This window comes from Melozone crissalis, unplaced genomic scaffold (genome assembly GCF_028551555.1).
Source record: "Melozone crissalis strain CALT ecotype California unplaced genomic scaffold, PUWL_Pcris_2 ptg000016l_1, whole genome shotgun sequence".
Lineage (NCBI taxonomy): Eukaryota > Metazoa > Chordata > Aves > Passeriformes > Passerellidae > Melozone > Melozone crissalis.
In genome coordinates, this window is record NW_026535794.1 from 5,018,891 (window position 1) to 5,036,698 (window position 17,808).

General features: G+C 48.8%; 1 protein-coding gene across 2 annotated transcripts in view; it reads right to left on the minus strand.

Annotated features, from left to right (window-relative positions):
- The window catches only part of LOC128935555 (mitogen-activated protein kinase kinase kinase 3-like), an 80,928-nt gene continuing 63,120 nt past the window's right edge, over positions 1-17,808 (minus strand). For both annotated transcript variants that reach the window (XM_054273973.1, XM_054273972.1), the window contains exons 8-17: positions 16,311-16,444; positions 13,084-13,157; positions 10,879-10,946; positions 8,971-9,063; positions 7,837-8,031; positions 6,862-7,010; positions 6,189-6,320; positions 3,178-3,307; positions 2,432-2,609; positions 1-419 (exon numbers count right to left, since the gene is read on the minus strand). In XM_054273973.1, the coding sequence (XP_054129948.1) occupies positions 191-419; positions 2,432-2,609; positions 3,178-3,307; positions 6,189-6,320; positions 6,862-7,010; positions 7,837-8,031; positions 8,971-9,063; positions 10,879-10,946; positions 13,084-13,157; positions 16,311-16,444 (1,382 nt within the window). In that variant the 3' untranslated portion in view covers positions 1-190. The remainder of the gene's footprint in view (positions 420-2,431; positions 2,610-3,177; positions 3,308-6,188; positions 6,321-6,861; positions 7,011-7,836; positions 8,032-8,970; positions 9,064-10,878; positions 10,947-13,083; positions 13,158-16,310; positions 16,445-17,808) is intronic.

Genomic DNA, 17,808 nt, shown 5'->3' on the forward strand with positions numbered 1-17,808 from the left:
GGTCCCGTGGTCCAGCACCTGCTCAAGGCCGGGAAATCCCTGGCTCTGAAGTCCCACAGTCCCGAGCGCAGCTTGAAAATCCAACAAGGCGGCGGGGCCGAGGCAGCAGCGAGCGAGGAGGGACTGTCAGGACAGCCCCGGGTGAGGCCCGACCTCCCCACACGGCGCTCCCCGGCCCCGCTGGCAGCGCTCAGAGCCCGCAGTTGACAAAGGGGTGCCGCAGCAGGTCCTCGGCCGTCGGCCTCCGTTTCTCCTCCACGAAGATCTGCTTGAGGAAGTTGCGGCAGGAGCTGGAGACGCTGTCGGGGAGCTGGGGGTTGGTGGGCTGCGTGGCGATCTTAAAAATTGCCGCCATGGCCTCGAACTCTGCCCAGGGCGGCTTCTCCGTTAGCATCTCCACCACGGTGCAGGCCACGCTCCTGCAACAAGGCCGAGCACAGCGTGAGGGGACTGGGGAGGTGGCACAGACATATTTTCTGAAAAATACCTTTCCTAGGGTTTTTCTCCTGAGAAACTGAGGCCTCAGAAACGAAATGTAAACAATAATTATCTGCTGCTGTGGAATGTGGCAGGTGCATCTTTGGTCTCATGTGGTTGTTTTTCCTTAATGACCAATCACAGTCCAGCTGTGTTGGACTCTCTGGTCAGTCACAAGATTTTATTATTCATTCTTTGCTAGCCTTCTGATGAAATCCTTTCTTCTATTCTTTTAGTATATCATTTTCTTTTAATATAATATATATCACAAAATAATAAATCAGCCTTCTGAAACATGAAGTCAAGATTCTCATCTCTTCCCTTGTCCTGGGGACCCACAAACTCCACCACACTGCAGCTCAAGTCTAACCAGCCCTGGGACTGCACCTGCCTAAAGGGAGCAAACCTGCAGGAGATGGGCACATAGCCCTGGAATGTCTGGTCCCCTGAAGCTCCCTGGTCACACAGGTTCTTGGCACTCAACTTTGAGTGGGTGCACGAGCCTTGCCTTAAAGCTGAGGGCTTTTCTGCCCACTTTACAGAATCACAGAATAATGAGGTTGGAAGAGACCTCTAAGGTCATTGAGTCCAATCTATGCCCTAACACCTCACCTAGACTATAGCACCAAGTGCCATGTCCAGTCTTATTTAAACACATCCAGAGATGGTGATTCTACCACCTCCCTGGGAAGAGCATTCCAGTACTTTATTATTCTTTTGGTGAAAAATTTCTTCCTAATATCCAACCTGTACCTTCCCTGATGTAGCTTGAGACTGTGTCCTCTGGTTCTGTCAGTGCTGCCTGGTGGGAAAGACCGACCCCACCTGGCTACAACCTCCCTTCAGGAAGTTGTAGAGAGCAATAAGGTCACCTCTAAGCCTCCTCTTCTCCAGGCTACTAAGTTTCATAAAAGGTCAGGGAGACACTAAGTTAATTGGCAGATACTAAAAGTCTCATAAAAGCTCACTGGAGCATCCCCAAAAGGGAAACCCATGCACAGCTTCAGACAGCAGAGTTTCAGCAATAACATGTAGTTCCCAGGGAAGCTGAGCCACAATGAAACATGTTTGCCTATATCCAGCTTCATCTCTGAGGTGTGCCTAAGAAGGGACAGGTGGGATGAGCAGCAAAGAGCCTGAGAGGTTCCCCTTGGTTTGCTCAAGAATCCTGGTCTCAGCAGAGATACTCCGCCACCTCTATTCATGAATGATCCTAAAAAAAAATAAACCTATCCCACTGATCCTAAAAAATTTAAAATTTAAACATTTGCCTCCCATCAGCCAGTGCAAGTGGTGCAGGGTACATGGACACCTGCTAAGGACTTTCTAGGTTTTCCCACCCAATTAGGGCTCTCTTGGAAGGATTATTTTTTGTTGACCATCTTTGCTTGGGCACCTAACAGAAAGCACACTGGGAAGACATTCTTCCTCATACTGGGAAGACAGTAGTGTCATCCCAACTCCTCCAGGTTCCATCTGTCATCCTCCACAGACCAAAACATTCACAAGCAGCCAATGATTTTAGTTGTCTTTGTGCCTGAGCCACATGCAAACATCCAGCAACAAATTTGGGAAGACCATGAAGATCCCCTGAGCCTCTGAGCATAGTGAACCCAAAATCAGGGCCACCAAAACTTAATAGGTCTTTCAGTGAGCTTTGTTACCAACCTGCTTTCCAGAATCTAAAAGCAGTTATGGGGATGAGCTGGATGTGAGACTCACACAAGACAAGAGTTTCCAAAAGCAACTTGTGATTCTGAGTGCTCCTGTTTGGGAACTTAGCTACAACAGTTTTACTCTGGATATCTGCACAGTTGATTCTAACATGCATCTCCTATTTTCCATCCTTTGCACTGCTTCCAGCTACTAGCAATATCTGTTGCTCCCATTACAGCTTTCCAAAAGGACTGTTGGATTTAAGTAGCAGTGGTGGGGTTTTTACTGTGTTCCTTACCACACATCAGCTTTCCTTCCATAGCCCTCTCCACTGATAACCTCTGGGCTCATCCAGTATGGTGTCCCTGTGACAGATTTAATCCCAGTCCCGGACATGCAGATGGTCTGGATGCGTTTGCTGGCTCCAAAATCTCCAAGTTTCACATTTCCAGCAGAATCTCTCAGAATATTGGCACCTGGGATGAGAAGCAAAGATAAGACCCCCCAAGAAATGAAGCAGGAACCTGAAGTGGCTACAGTGAGGAGAGCAGGAAGGGCACAGGCAACGAGCCAGGCAGGGGAGAACCCAAAGGGCTGTGGTGGGGCTGGACTCAGCATTATTTCAAATCCTTCTCTCCTAAGGCAGCTGCTCTCCAAGAGATTTGACTCCCACCAGCATCTCCTCATTCAGCAGGTTTCCCAAAAATGAGCAGTGCATGGGAGCCAACAGATTATCCCACCCACAGACAGCAGAAAGCAGCTTCAGACCTCTCCAAATGGCAGAGCCTCTCAGTTCTTGGCTATGTTGCACCAGATTTTCAGACATGTAAGGGCAGTTAACAGTAATGCCTTGAGAGAGAAAACAGCCCAAGATTTTGGTTTCAGCTGTTTGCTCAAGATTTTCATGGCTCAATTTGGTGAAGGGCAGGGGCAAAAATACTTCAAAGAGCAGATCCCAGCACTATGCTGGATTTGTACTCAGGCAGGGGGAGGCTGGGCTGGACAAACCCAAGCAAGCAAGAAGCCTCTGTATTATGCACTCACCTTTAATATCCCTGTGGACAATCATGTTGCTGTGTAGGTAGAAGACCCCCTGCAGGATCTGCCTGGTGTATTTCCGTGTGACATTCTCCGTCAGAGCACCGTAAGCTTTCAGCTGGTCCTTTATTGAGCCCTGTTGCAAAGAAACAACACACACCAACTGTAAGGACCAGAGAAACCATCACATCTCAGCAACTTCTTAAACCTTTCTGACCACTCTGCATTCCAGCTCAAAAAAAACCCCCAAACCCTATTTGTAAAAACAGCAGAAATCCACTAAGAGCAAAGACTTGTGCCCGTGTCCCAGATCCCTGGGGAGATGAAGGTGACACAAGCTGGTGCCTGGCACAGCTTCCTCCTGCCAACAGCACAGACCTTTTTCCCCCTCTAGTGGCTGCAGGGGACTCACTGACAGCTCACAGAGAAGACCAAATGGACGAGGAATTGCAACCAAATGAGAAGATCAAGTAGATTAATTAGATTCATAGAATCTTTAAGGTTGGGAAAAACCTCTGAGACCATCCATTGCAATCATTAACCCAGCACTGCCAGTTCCATCACTAAATCATGTGTTCTTTTGAGCATTTCCAACAATGGTGATTCCACCACTTCCCTGGGCAGCCTATTCTAATGTTTGACAACCCTTACAGTGAAGAAATTGTTCCTAGCACCCAATCTAAATCTCTGCTGGTGCAACTTGAGGCCATGTTCTCTTTTCCTATCACTTATTACCTGTGAGAAAAGACCAACTCCTACCTGCCTACAATCTCCTTACATGGAGTTGCAGAGAGCCAGTTCTTTAGGGTCAAGATAATGAGTCAGTCTTTGAAAGCCTCCTCCCAAAACTTTGCACAGCAAGGAACACCCACAGCCATGAGGGACAACCAGCCCCAAAAGCGACTGCACCAAGACCACCCAGAGTAGATAATTTACAGGTCCTTGAATTCCTGACCCAGGCATGCAGGCTCAAACTGGTTTGATGGTATTGATCAAAGAAAAAAGGGAGCAGGGGTGCAGACATTCATCATCTGCAGCAGGTTGATCCCCTTGGCTTCAGCTGTATTTTTGGACCACTTGGAAATGGATGTGTCTCACTGTGCCAGAGCTGGGTTTTAGGAGGGATGAACCAGAGGCAGATTTGGGGTTCACATTCAGCTCTACCTCCAGTATTCAGGTTAGCTGGGAAGTAGGAGGGGAAACCCATCCTGTTTCTGCCAGTCCTGCGGCTCTGGGGTGGATCCAAGACTGCCAGTCCTGCTCTGGGAACAGAGGCTGCTCTGCTCCAAGCCAGCCCATCCAACTGTATCAGCTTTTCCACATCCACCCATCTCTGCTGTTGCTCTGCCCAGCTACTGTTTTGGCTTCTTTTGAGGCTGGTGGTGATCCTGTGGATGGGCCTCTCCTTTTCTTAGCACTGCTGAAGCAACCTGAGATGCTCTAAATGACCCCCTCAATATAACCTGTATGCATGGTACATTCCCTCATCACAACTAAAAGAGATTTCTTTTTTCTTTTCAGGGGATATCAAGCAAGAAGGGGAAACTGGTTCTTTGAGGCCTGTGGTCAAACAGACCACTCTGTTTTCCAAGCATAATTTAAAAAACAGTTTATGGGCAGGACAGAAACTACAGAGTCAGCTATTAACTGGGGGCCAGCAAAAGAATGGCAGCCTCAGGATGTACCCAGAATTGGCCCTCTGAACATTTTGCCAAGCTGACTGTCTCAAACTGGAAGCTTGGCCAGACCCAGCTTTGCAGAGCTGCTGTCCTGCAAGCTTTGGGAACTCCCTCACTTCCACTGGCCTTGGAAACCAGAGCCCCAAGCTGCTTTTGTCAAATGAGCTGTTGTTGCAGCAGCAAAGTCAATCTGTATTTGGTCAGAGCTCAGCTTTATCATTTAAAAAAACAAACACTGAATTTCCAGCCCCGCTGGACACTGCCCCAGCATCGAATGCTGGTTTCCTGGCTGCTAACAAACATCAGCAAGGGGACTGCTGGAATTCCTGGGATTTACTTCTCTGGGTCCATGCCTTGTGGCAGGGCCTGAAGGCAAGATGCCCACAGGGAAAGAGGGAGGACAGGGTATGGAAGGGACTCAGGCATGGAAATCCACCTGATCACTCACATGCAAGATGCATTCAGAGAGCCTCTAGCACATTTACTTAACTACTAAAATGATTTGCAACCAAATGACTTAATTGTCCCTTCTGACCTTACAAATCTCTGTATAAACAAGGGTTTATTCTCCCACACTCTGGGGAACAAATCCAGCTGGACAGAAGGGACTTAGGAGAACACATTCTCCAGCAATGTAAATAGCATTATGCTGTTTTACACCATCAGTCTAATGGCTGATGTAATTCACAAGCTCCCAAACACACAGAGATGCTCAACTCACCCATGCACATTCTCCAGCCCGTGCTTAAACTCCCTCAAAGCATTCTGATCTTGTTCCCCATGACTATTTCATCCTATATCAGCAAAGCCACAAATGAAGCCACTCCTGCACAAGAGGATAATGCTGCCCACAAAAAGCTCCGTCCTCACCAGAGGACTCTAATGAACACCACTGTGTTTAATACACACGTGCTGAAAGCCACAAATAATTGGTGACAGCTGTGGGTGGACAGTTGTACTATTAACTTGTCCTGCAGGGAGTTGCAGTAAATACTTAAGGATGGGCTCAGGCCACAGTGTTTGGAGCAGGGTCTGGATCATGTCCCACATTCACCAAGCTCAGATTCCAGACTGTGCACACACCCTGCTCCAGGATTCAAACCTAAAACCTGCCTGCAAGGCTTTTCTCTTCACCCAGTGCTTTTTGAGGGGCTTCACCATGAGATCTGACTCACACCCTAAGCTCTCCCAAGCCTCGGGGATGCATCCACTGCTTTGGTTTGGTTCATCAGCCATAAAACAGCTCAGCTGGACAGATACAAATTTCACCAAAGTCCAGGAAAACTCTAAATCTGTTTTCTGCCACTCAGGACAATGTTTAGCAGGAACCACACTTACCCCCGGCATGTATTCCACAAAGATGGACAATTTCTTCTCCTCAGGATCCCGCAGGCACCCGTAGTACTGCACGATCCTGTCGTGACGGAGAGTCTTCAACAGCTGAATCTCACATTCTAAAGCATTCACCTCCTGTAACAAACCACACAGGCTTCTTGATGAAGGGAAATGGTGTCTTTGGGAACATGATAGAAATACTGCTCCATGCTGAGCACAGTTTTTGTAGCAGCTGTGAAGCTGTCCACAAAGCCATTGGCCACATGAGGCCCAGAAATAAGGAGCATGGCCCTAAGGGAAAGGTAAGGAGAAAGACAGGGCTTGGCTTTCAGACAGGTTTCATTAATTATTATTACTATTATTACTTGTGTTTAAGGAGGTTTTCTGGAAAGATTCCAAAAAAGTCACTGAGCAGAATGAGGAGAAGGTTAAGGGAGCAAGAAGGACAAAACTAAGTAAGATCAGACAGACCTGCAAGAGGTGATACCTGACACAGAGCAGGCCAATGTAACCAAGGAACTGGGAGGCACAGAAGTCACCAGAGCCATTCAGGACTACTCCAGAGAGGGGAAACAACACCCTGTCTGCACACACAGCCTCCCAGGGGCATGGACACCTCTACCCTCAGCCCTCAGTTCCCCAGGGTGCTGCAGAACAGCCCTGCCCCTGTACTCACTTTACTTGTCTCCTGGCTGTCAGGGTCGAAAGGCACCTGCTTCACTGACAGCTCCCTCCCAGTGTCAGCATCATAGCAGAGATAAACTTCCCCAAAAGCTCCTCTTCCCAGCAGCTTCCCCAGCCTCCAGTTCACAGGTGCCTGCAGGGCTACAAGAGAGAGGAGAGGGTTGAGAGAAGAGCACAGCAGGGAGACTTCAGCATCAGGGTCCACCTGACCCTACAGGGCAGTCAGTGAGTCTCTCTCTCCCAGGGGCACCAGGACAAACCAGTTTTAACTATACTGGTGCTATTGGTGTGGGGGGAATGTCCCCCAGTCTGCATTAGCATAAAGCAGAAACAAATCCCAGGAAATTCCTATTTCATTAAGAGTCCTTCCTCTAAAAACTATTTCCTTAGCCAACACTGGAATTTCCCTTCTGCTGTGGGAGTGTTTAGCAGAATACAGGATGGCTGAGCAGCAACCCAGGCAGGGACCAGTGAGGAGTTTTATCTCACTGGTCATTTCTAGGATGTTGTCCATCACTAAACAGGCCCAATATGCACCAGCTTCTATACCATGGGCAATGCTGCAATAGCAGAGGAGCATCTTTGAGTGCTGGGGTGACAGCAATGCAAGGCAAGGAACAGAAACTCTGGATGCATTTGCTCCCACATCCCAAGTCTTCTGGGAAGCTGACAGTCCAACACACAAGCAATCACCTGCAACCCAGCAAGATGAACACCAGCTGAACCCACACAGCTGTCAGCCAAAGGCTGAGTAAGACACAGGGTGTTGTACTAAACCCTGCTCGTGACACGCAAGCGGGTGCAGTGTGCCTCATGGTGGGGGGTGCAATCAAAGTTTACCCATGGCTGCTTAGCTGATGGCCAGCAACATCAGTAATTAGTAACTCAGCAGGTCACAAAAACTTAATTTTGTGCCAAATCCCAGCTCTCCTGAGATCTTGGGCACTCGGGGCTTTGGTTCACTCACAGTTCCTGGCTTTTGTAGGGGAGGTGCTGAAGGCTTGCAGACCCTTTTCAAAATTGTTCCAACACTTGGGCCTGTACTCATCATACTGCAGAGTGCTGAGCTTGCTGTCCCCAGTAAAGCTCTTGGTTCTGCTGGAAGGGACGAGCTGAAACAGGTTCTCCTGTGGGAAGTAACTCCTGGGGAAAGTCCTCCGGCCTGCAGGGGAAAAGAGGTAAAATGAGAGCCAGAACACACACAGCAGCTTGGATCCACCTGTCACCACCTTCTCACATCACTGAGATCCTCACCTCCTCAAATTAAGCAAAGCAAGTGTCATGAAACTGAAACAAAGCCATGTGAAGATTTTAATTCAATTTAAGAGTTGATAACAGCAGGCATTACATCTCATGTAGATGTTTCCGGAGGGGTTTGCAACAGTTTAATTACATCAACGGGTGTGTTGGTTGTTAATCACAATTAAACACTGAACAGGCAGAGATTTACATTGAAAATTATCCCTGCCATCCCCTAAGTCCACATGCAAATGACCACACAGCAGAGCCAGAGCTGCTTTCACAGGGGTGGCAGTGAGAGATGAAGCTCATTCTGGAAAGCTCAATATGCTCTCTGCACGTCCTTAGTACATTTTTCCCAGGGGAATTTTTGCCTCCCACTACTTGCAGTCTCACACAGTGAAAGAATGAGCAGGAAAAAGATGATGGAGTTGGCCCCAAAGCTCAGAGCTCACCAGCTTAAAACAGAGAAGCAAACAGATACTGCTACCCTGAAATTGCTTGGGGATTTCCTATGGCTCAGTGAGAAACCTGCTGTAAAGGTCACAAAAATCATCCTCAAAAGCAAGCAATTTAGGGGAGTAGGAAGGGTGATACTGCCCAGGATGAGAAATGCCAATCATCCCCATGGCTAAATTAAAACAGGAGGTGTAAGCAGAGGACCGGCTCAGCACTTCCCAAGAGCAGAGCCACAGGGTCTCACAGAGAACCCCCTTCTGAACACACAAGTGAATCCCAAAGCACTTGGAGGGGCTCTCCCTTTATCAGAAACCTCTCCTTCCCAAGTGTTTCCAGTCCCAGGCACCGGCACAAGGCACCAAGGACTGATCACCCCCTCCCTGAGCCCCCATCCCGTCCTTACCATCGCTGTAGTCCTTGCGGCTTTGGGAGAGATGGTACTGCCTTGGGAAGGTCCCACCTTTCCCAAACCTCTCACAGAATGGGATGTCAAAATCTGCCAGGAGGGAAGAAGACACAGATATTTCTGAGATCAGCTCAGTATCAAATGCCCAGGGTGTTTCTTATGGGAAACACTGAGTTAGAGGTGAGAAGGAGGAGACAAGGTGTTCATTTACACAACCCTACATACCCCAAGGCTCCCTGTAAAATCTGCCCACACTCACAAACTCTTCAGTGGAAAATCAGGGTTAGACACACTGCCCTTAGTGCCCCGAAAGCAGAAGTTTAAGTGCTGAATTTATGGACCCTGGCCCACATTCAAGGCAGGGGATTAACACAGACCATGCTTGGTTTCCAAGGCATAGCACTAAAACATCTTATTTGCACTTGGAAAATGCAAAAAAATTAAACAGAACTGCCAGGCAGGGTCAGGCCTAGACACATCCACTCCAAAACATTTGTTATGATATCAGCTATTTCCAGGAAAATGCAAAAAAATCCAGCACTTGACTAACACCAGATAACATCTCCCCTCTTTCTTCTCAGATGTGACTCCTCCCCTCTGAAAGCCAATTCAAACCTCCAGAGCTCCAAACTTTTATATGTATTTGATTAAATGCTAGAAAGATAGAATATACAGAAGGGATTAAAGACCATCAGAGTTTAGACACTGGCTGATGAGAGAGATGGATGGACATGCAAGATAAGGACATATTTTTTTAATAAAAATCCCAGCACAGGAAGCCATTGCTGGTAGCACCAAATAACTTGAGATTAAAATATCTGTCATTCCACCCCCTTCTTTCACCTGCTGTTTTTCCTCCATCCAATTCTAATGACACAGCCCCTTCTGACTGTTTGTTTGTCTTAGCCTGGGGCCAGCAGCAGCTCCTCAGAGGCCATTCCTGGCCTCTGCTGTGCTTCGGTGTGATTGCCAAAAAGAGCACATAATGGCTGAAATATGGTCAGCAAGAGGAGCAGCAAGGACAGGGCAAGAGGTTCTCAGTGAGCCACGTGTGAGCAACAGTGCCCAGAGGTGTCTCAAAGCAAAGTGCCATGGGGGAAGCATTAAAACCTTCAGCAACCAGGGCTGACTGCAGCTTCATCTCTGCAGCTCAATCTAGAAATCCTGCCTCAGGCCAGCAATGAGTTATCCAGCCACAGGCTGGCTGCCATTTGCTCATTTTTATTAGTGCAAGTCATTACAATATTACAGAGTTTCCATTATTTAACCAGCTGGATGTTTGTAAGTGATTAAGCAGTAACCTATGATCTGTGCAAGCACCAATACAGCTTCTCTCCCAGCATTTGCACTATTGCAGATTATTATTCATGCAAGTGGAAGAGGTGTAACTCCCTAGGGAGTTGGGGTTTGCTGTGTAGGAAGTTGAGATCCTGAAGGGGCAACTCCCAGATGAGAAAAGAGAGACAAAAGCTGATCCTACAAGGCTGTTCCCAGCACCCTGCAGTTGTCTGCAAACACAAGAGCAACATCTTCCAGCACAGATCTCAAGCTTTGCTTGCTTGCATCCATCCACCTCAGGGCCCCAGCTGCCCAGTTTGCACTATTGCTGCTGTCAATTGATTCCCAAACCAGCCCCGAAGGTATTGCTGCAGAATCACAAAGGGTTAATGAAGACAAGAGCAGCCCTGCCTGTATTTGATGCTCTGGACCTTCTGATTTTAGAGAATATTCATGTTTGATCATTGCAGGGTCAGTTCTGAAGGGTTACCAAAGCCACAGAGCTGGTTTGCTTGATTGCTTTTATTACTTTTCATGCAGTGCCATCTTGCTAATAGTCTTCATCCAGCCTCTTCACTATAAGCTTTTTGTACTTTTCAGCAAATACAAACTACCAAGAGTGCTTACCCATGCAATCAAGACCGTCTTTGGGATGGCTCTTCCTTCCAGGAACAGGGGTTTGGGGAAAGGGAGGGCTGCAAAGGGATGGGGGGAAAAAAAGGATTTATTTATTATATTAGAACAGCTATGGAATTAATACACTAAGGAAAGGACAGGATAAACCTCAAGTTGCACTGACCACTGAGCTCCCATCCTCATCCTGCACAAGAATGAGGACTGGTTTTTTTGGCTGGATCACAGCTTGTTCTTGTGGCAAACAACAGGGATGCTGCAAAACCCACAGTCACCAGGCTGAAATGAAGCAGCCAAAGATCATCACCCCTGTGCAGGAGACAGCTCAGGAGGGCCACAGGCTTCTGCTCCCTCAGTGTCAAGTGTTCAACCACACACCTCTGCTTTCCATGGACACTGCTGAGCTGCTGCAGGTGCTCACACCAGAGCCCTTCAGCCATGCTCAGTTCACGCAGGCTTCCCTCCTCTCCCACCTTCTTCACACAGACTCTGCACCACCTCTGGGAACACACACCCTCCCACAGGACCAGGAGGGAGAGCGTGGCATTGGTGCCTCAAGGCCTTTAAACTACAGTGACAGGATGGAAAAGCACTGCAAGGGGATTGCAGAAATCCCAATTTCACCCCAGGCTCTTACAGAGTGAGCTGGGCATGTGGGTTTCCCACTCTCTCTTTTAACAACATGGGAAGAGAGTAGAAATCAGCTTTGTAAAGTGCTCTGAAACCTACTCATGTCAGAGCTGATCCCTGCTGTGGCAAAGAGGAGTTTGTGGTGCTGTCCCTAATCCTCAGCCTGGTGACCTGCTCTGTCCTCTTGGGCTCATGCCGTCCCAAGAACTGGCTGCAAGGCTTCCACCACCTCTTTGCAGGAAGAGTCCCACTAACTCCTCTTCCTTGGAGTAATACAGCCCTCCTTGTGCCTTTTCCAGCTCCTAGACCCATGACTGGACACATCTGCCTGCTTTGGACATGAAATCAGGCCATGCCACCCTCTCACAGACAGAGCTAAAAGCCTAAAGCTCTCCTCTCAGTTCACAGCAGGGTGTTACAAACAGCCCATGCTCCTTCTGCTGTTCTTCTTGGCAAAATCTGTGCAAAAGCAAAGCTGGGGCAGAGAGGTTGGGAACACAAGGAATCCAGCTTCGATACAGCCCTAACAATGAGCAAATACATCACAGGAAATTATTAAAAGCCACAAAAAGGAAATGGACCTTGATGCTGAGACAGGTCCAAAGCACACGGAGCTGCAAACCCCAAACACGCTACACAATCAACCCAAGGCAGGCAGGCCTGCTGGAACACAGCCTTGGGGCTGGATGGAACAGCAACAGCGGAAAAAAATAGACAACCTTTGATGCAGATGGAAAAAAAAATACACTGCTTCCCAAAAGGACACTGTGTCTTATCCACAGCTCACCCTGCACAGCAGCAAACACAGGGATTCTGTGCACGTGGGAGCTGGGATCCAGCTCAATGGCAGCAGGCACTGAATCGCAGCCTGGCTTAGTACAGCGTGTCCCAGTTGCTTCCTGCTGAGTAGCTAAACTTAGTTACTGCTCATCTGGTGTCCCCAGCACCTCGACTGACACGTCTGTGGCTGCTGGCACTGCACAGGGCTGCTGAGCTTGCCAGTGGTCAGTGGAGAGCAGACAGCATGCCCAGGGAGGAGGAGGCACGGAGAGGCTGATGGAATATTGACCTGGTGACTGCAGAGAGCCAGAGGGAAGGAGGTGCTGTGAGGGTGGTGAAGCACTGGAAAAGGCTGCCCAGAGAAGTTGTGGGTGCCCATCCCTGGAAGAATTCAAGGCCAGGCTAAATGGAGCACTGAGTAACCTGGTCTAGGGGAAGCTGCCCCTTCCCATGGCAGGGGATTGGAACTGGATGATCTTTAAGGTCCATTCCAGCCCAAACCATTGTGTGAGTCTGTGAGAATTTTAATCTCAAAAGGCAAAAAAAGAAAACCTGGTCACAAAAGGCTAGGCTGTCTTTGTCCAGCTCAGATCACTGCAATTCAAATCATACCATTGCACAGACATCTGTGCTAGGATCTGGTTTTCAGCAATAAAGGTAACTTTGTTTTGCTCAGGTGCATCCTCATCCCAACAGAAACTTCAGGGGTTGCCACTGATCCTATTGCTCTCCTGCTATAGAGCAGAGGCTGCAGTTCAGCTTGTGAACATGGTGACACACACAACTCACCTGTCCACAGACCTGTCCAGTGACTGGCAACTCCCAGACAGAGAATCATCAGGGCTGATGAAAGCTTCGAGCATCTGACAGAGAAAGAAAAGGGAAACAATAAAACCATGCACTGTAGATCCCCAAGCTCCAGAACTAGCAGACCTCTGCAGGGTCATCCATTTATGATGCCTTTTTTGCATTATTGTTCTTTCCAGCTGCTATTTGCTGGTAGAAAAACTGAAGCAAAGATCATCAGCACCCCGATGTTCAAAGCGTGCGGAGGAGTCAATGAGATTCAAAGTGCTCAAAGCATTTGTGAGAAATAACAATATTTACTACTTTTTCCTTACTACTAAAGGAAAATATGTATCAGGACACAAATGATGTGCCCAAGGCCAAGTGGATATTGTGTAGCAGAGGCAGGACTGCAGCCCTGGGCTCCTGACTTCCCGAGCTGCCCTGGCACATGAGCCCAGCCTTCCTCTCTGCTGATAAGAGCAGCATCATCAGGGCTTTGGCTGGAAGAACCGCCTTGGCACTCACCAGCTCAGTGAAGTCAAAAGCTGCATTTGTGTTGCTTCCTGGATGAGACATTGTACTGGCCAGGGTTATTTATAGCTGGTTAGTAACAATAGAGGGTTTGTAAGGAGTGGTAAACCCTGGAGCTGTGCGCAGCTCCACATGGAGCAGAGCCTGCTCCAGGCCACACTGTGCTGCCATGTTCCCTCCTGGCTGTGGACATTCACTAAGCCCTGCTCCACAGCTCATTCCTGGGAAAGCTGAGCAACAAGGGTTAAACACCATGTGGAGCCACACTTTGCTGTTTCCCACATGGCTCCTCCTTCCCCAACAGCCTCCCTTTCCCCAGGCCGTTCCCATCAGCCCTCCTCAGCCAGCTGTCAGAACAGCTCGTGCTGTTTTGGCCAGGCAGTCCCAACTGCAAAGTGCAATTCTTCTCTGCTTCCTACTTTGTACCCTAAAACCTCCTTCAAAATGCACTAGGCCAAAGAGGAGCAAGCACTGTGACAGAAGCCACTCCCCACCTCTGCCAGCCATGCCAGGTCTCTTCCAGCAGTCAAAGCTGAAACAGACTCATTTCTCAAAAGCATAAAATTGGGAACTGGAGCATGCTCCATACTCAGCCTCTGTTCATCTGCCAGGCTGGTCCCAAGACCACAGTTACATCACAGGCTTGCACAGGGGCATTCCCCAAAAGGCAGAAAGCTCCAGCTTCTGAGTGCTTTTCCATGAGGCACATATGGAAGCAGCAGTACAAGAACATTCTGAAGGCAAAGCCCATATAGGGAAAAGCAGAACTGCTCAATGAGGAAAGACAATAAACCCCAAACCATTCCCCAAACCCCTTTTCCCTGCTTTTAATTCACCAGCAAAGGGCTGTGGGCCACCCACAGAGGGATGTTGGGGAAAAGCAAGGAGAGCATCTGGGAACCTTCATCCAGAGCAAGCTCAGGGCTCTGAATTAATGGAGCTGCACAAACAGCCAGTGGAGCTGGGCTAATTTACACCCAAGGGGGTCAGGGGGACCCTCCCCTTGCACACACACACACTTTGTCTTAAACCTCCCCAACATGTTTTGGAGGCATGTGAAAACAATGGAGAGCCAGCTTTTGGCTGCAAGGAGCACACGATACATCTGCACTCTGACGCTGCCAAGACTCACCCGGAGTGACTTCTTATTTTATTAATGGCTGGATAATAAACTGTTGAAAACACAACTTTGCCATGGAAACACTGGCACAGCCTGCATGCAAATGTGGAGCTAGTGGGTGCTTTTGAGTGTAGGAAATACACATCTCCCCAGGAATATCCTTGAGGGCCAGCATAGCAACCTGATGGATTGAGTTTAGTGCCTTCCAGATGTTCCTCCTGCAAACTAGGGATTCTTGGTCCTGTGTTTCCAAGAGCTTTGTAAGAATGACATGTGCTCAGACAGCCCAGCTGACTGCACAGGATCTACACTAAGCTCTTCAGAGCTACAGGTTGAGCAGAAATGCAAACTGAGAGGGAGGTGTAAGGTTCTCCCACTGTGGTCCCTTGACACTGCAGTTTCCCTCACCGTGGGTACCAAATTGACTGGAGGATGAGGTACTGCTCAGCACTGAGGATCTTGCTGCTCTTTTATTACTGAGAGACTGGAATATACAATGCCCTTATTAAGAGAGCTTAAAAAAATATAAACGGGGGAGGGACAGAGACACAAAACCACAAAGGCTGTGGGCAGAGCCAAGAACTGTAACTGGAGCTCAGGCAGAAACACCACTTGGGAAGCAGCCAGAGCTGCTGATATCCCCAGGCTGTTGCAATCGCAGGCAATCGGTTGCTTGGCACATTCCCTCACAGTCCTGGGATCTGGGAATGCTGTGGCCACGAGGGCCTGGCAGCTGGTGGACATGTGTGCCCCAGAGCTACCTGAGGTGCCTGGGCACATTTGCCATCCCCACTGGCTCTCAGGGCTCCTGGAAATCAGACACTCCCATGGGCATGTCAAGTCCAGGGGCACCCAATCCTGGATAAAGCTGGCCTGAACCCCAAGGTGGGGGCAGGTCTCCCAGCACAGCCAGTGCTGGAATTCAGGACATCCCTCTGGCTGTCCTGGACTGCCAAGACCCCTGCCAGGGGGCTCAGAGACCCTGGCACAGAGCCCAAAATGCCTGTGGGTTTGATTATGACCCATGGAACAAATTACCAACCTTGTACGAAGATCTGCAAGCCACAACAGTTTAAGCAGAATGACAGTGAATTTATCATGGGATGAAAATTAGATTTTTGAGGTTTTTAGAATGGGGGTTCAGGGGGCAAGATGGAGGAATGTGGGCATGTCCAGCCTTTCTCCTTCTTGGCCTCCATCTTCTGCTGTGACGGTGGCACTTTTAGATTGGTTTAGAGTAGAAGCTCACTGTCTAACATAGGTGATAGGTATTGGAAAGTAATTGTAAATACTGTATATGTAATTTTTAGCATAAAGACATAACACCGCCCTGGGGGCAGGCAGAGTGCCTGGACTGTCTTGCTGAATGGACCTCGGCTGGGCAGGAGAAAGAATTTTATATATGAGAAACAATAAACAACCTTAAGACTGAGAACTGAAGAGCTCTGACTCCTTCTTTGACCACCAGGCTGGGAAAAGAGACTTTCTAATGTATCTCAGGGTCACTCTGACCAGTCAGAGATCCCAAGGAGCCAGCAGAGCTGTCCCACAGCAGCCACCCCCCAGCCCCACTCACGTTCTGGTCCATGGTCTCGGGGATGAACTCTCCCTCGCTGTTGATGCTGGTGTAGGAGCCCTGGCGGGCGATCTGCTGCTGCTCCTCGGGAACGCTGCCCGGCGGCGGGGAGCTGCGCCCGGTGTGCAGGGAGCCTGGGCAGGGACACACACGGTCAGGGAGGGCACCCACCAACCCAAACCCTTCCAGAAACGCTGCCCCAGTGAGCACACAGCTCCTGGAGATGCTGCTGGGTGTCAGCACAGGAGTCCAGAGTGGTGCAATAAGTGACACGGACTCTCGAGGCATTCACAGAAGGCCAATTCACTTAATTAACAAACCCATTGCTTTTTATACCCTAGTATAAAATCCCTATCCCTAAAATTGGTCCTTTAATTAAAACACCTGATGGTGTTTTAATTAAAGGACCAATCAACTCCATCCCTACAGGTGGACTTGATTGGTCCTTTAATTAAAACACCATCACCATTGGCTAATTAAGGAACCAGCCTTTGGAACACAAATCTCCATAACACATTCCACATGTTCACAACCACAGGTGCAGCAAGTGAAGATAAGAATTGTTAATAATTCTTCTCTCTGAGCTTCTCAGAGCCTTTCACAGAACGATGCCTGGGAAAGTTGTCTGTTGCTCTCTGTGACCAGAGAGCTGCTGCCACAGCTGGGTTTGAACTCATGAGGATGGGAATGGAGCTAGAGGTGTGATGCTGTTCATGGGCATCCTCCAAAGCTTTAGCACCAGGGAGGGTTTGTTACTGTGGGACCACACAATGCGTACCAGACTTGGCCTTCAACACACCCTGGATCCTAAGAGCTGTCACTGCATCCAGGTGTGATGCTAGAAAGCAAAGAGCTCTGGGAGTTCTGCTGTGATACAACCAGTGAGTCTCAAAGCAAACCACAAAACCACCTCCCCTTTGACCTGTGGGTATTCCCTCCCTGGAGCAGGTCACTGCCTTGTCCAGGCATGTGGGAAACAGCTTGGCTGTGCTCAGTGCATCACTGAAACACTTGTTATTTGGAAAACAACTTGCACTCAAATACCCTCTTCTCCCTGCTCTCCCTACACAAAAGTAAAGGCAAAGGAAAACCAGCCCTCAAACCCAAAAATCCCAGGGCAGGAATGACCTATGGGATTGGTTTGTCTCATTTTTGGCCAAGGAAATTGTCTCCCTTGTCTATAACCCCAGAGCCTCTATCCTCTGCATCCTATGCACAGACAGCAAAGCTCCCACTTGCTCCCTCACAGGGCTTGTTTAGAAGGTGATTTCCAGTTTGCACCTGGGAGAGAACCCCACAGCTTCTTTATGAAGATGTTCCATTCCTCCAAATCCACTCTATCCTTGTTCCTTTTCCAGCTTTAGGGATTGCTGCCCTGCTGCAGTCTTGGCTCTGCTTGGCTCCCTGCAGTCCCTCCCCTCCACCCCTTTGCTGTCATCACTCCAAGGCAGGGAATTGCTGATGGAGATCCTTGTGGATCCGTGCTGGAGCTTCAGCT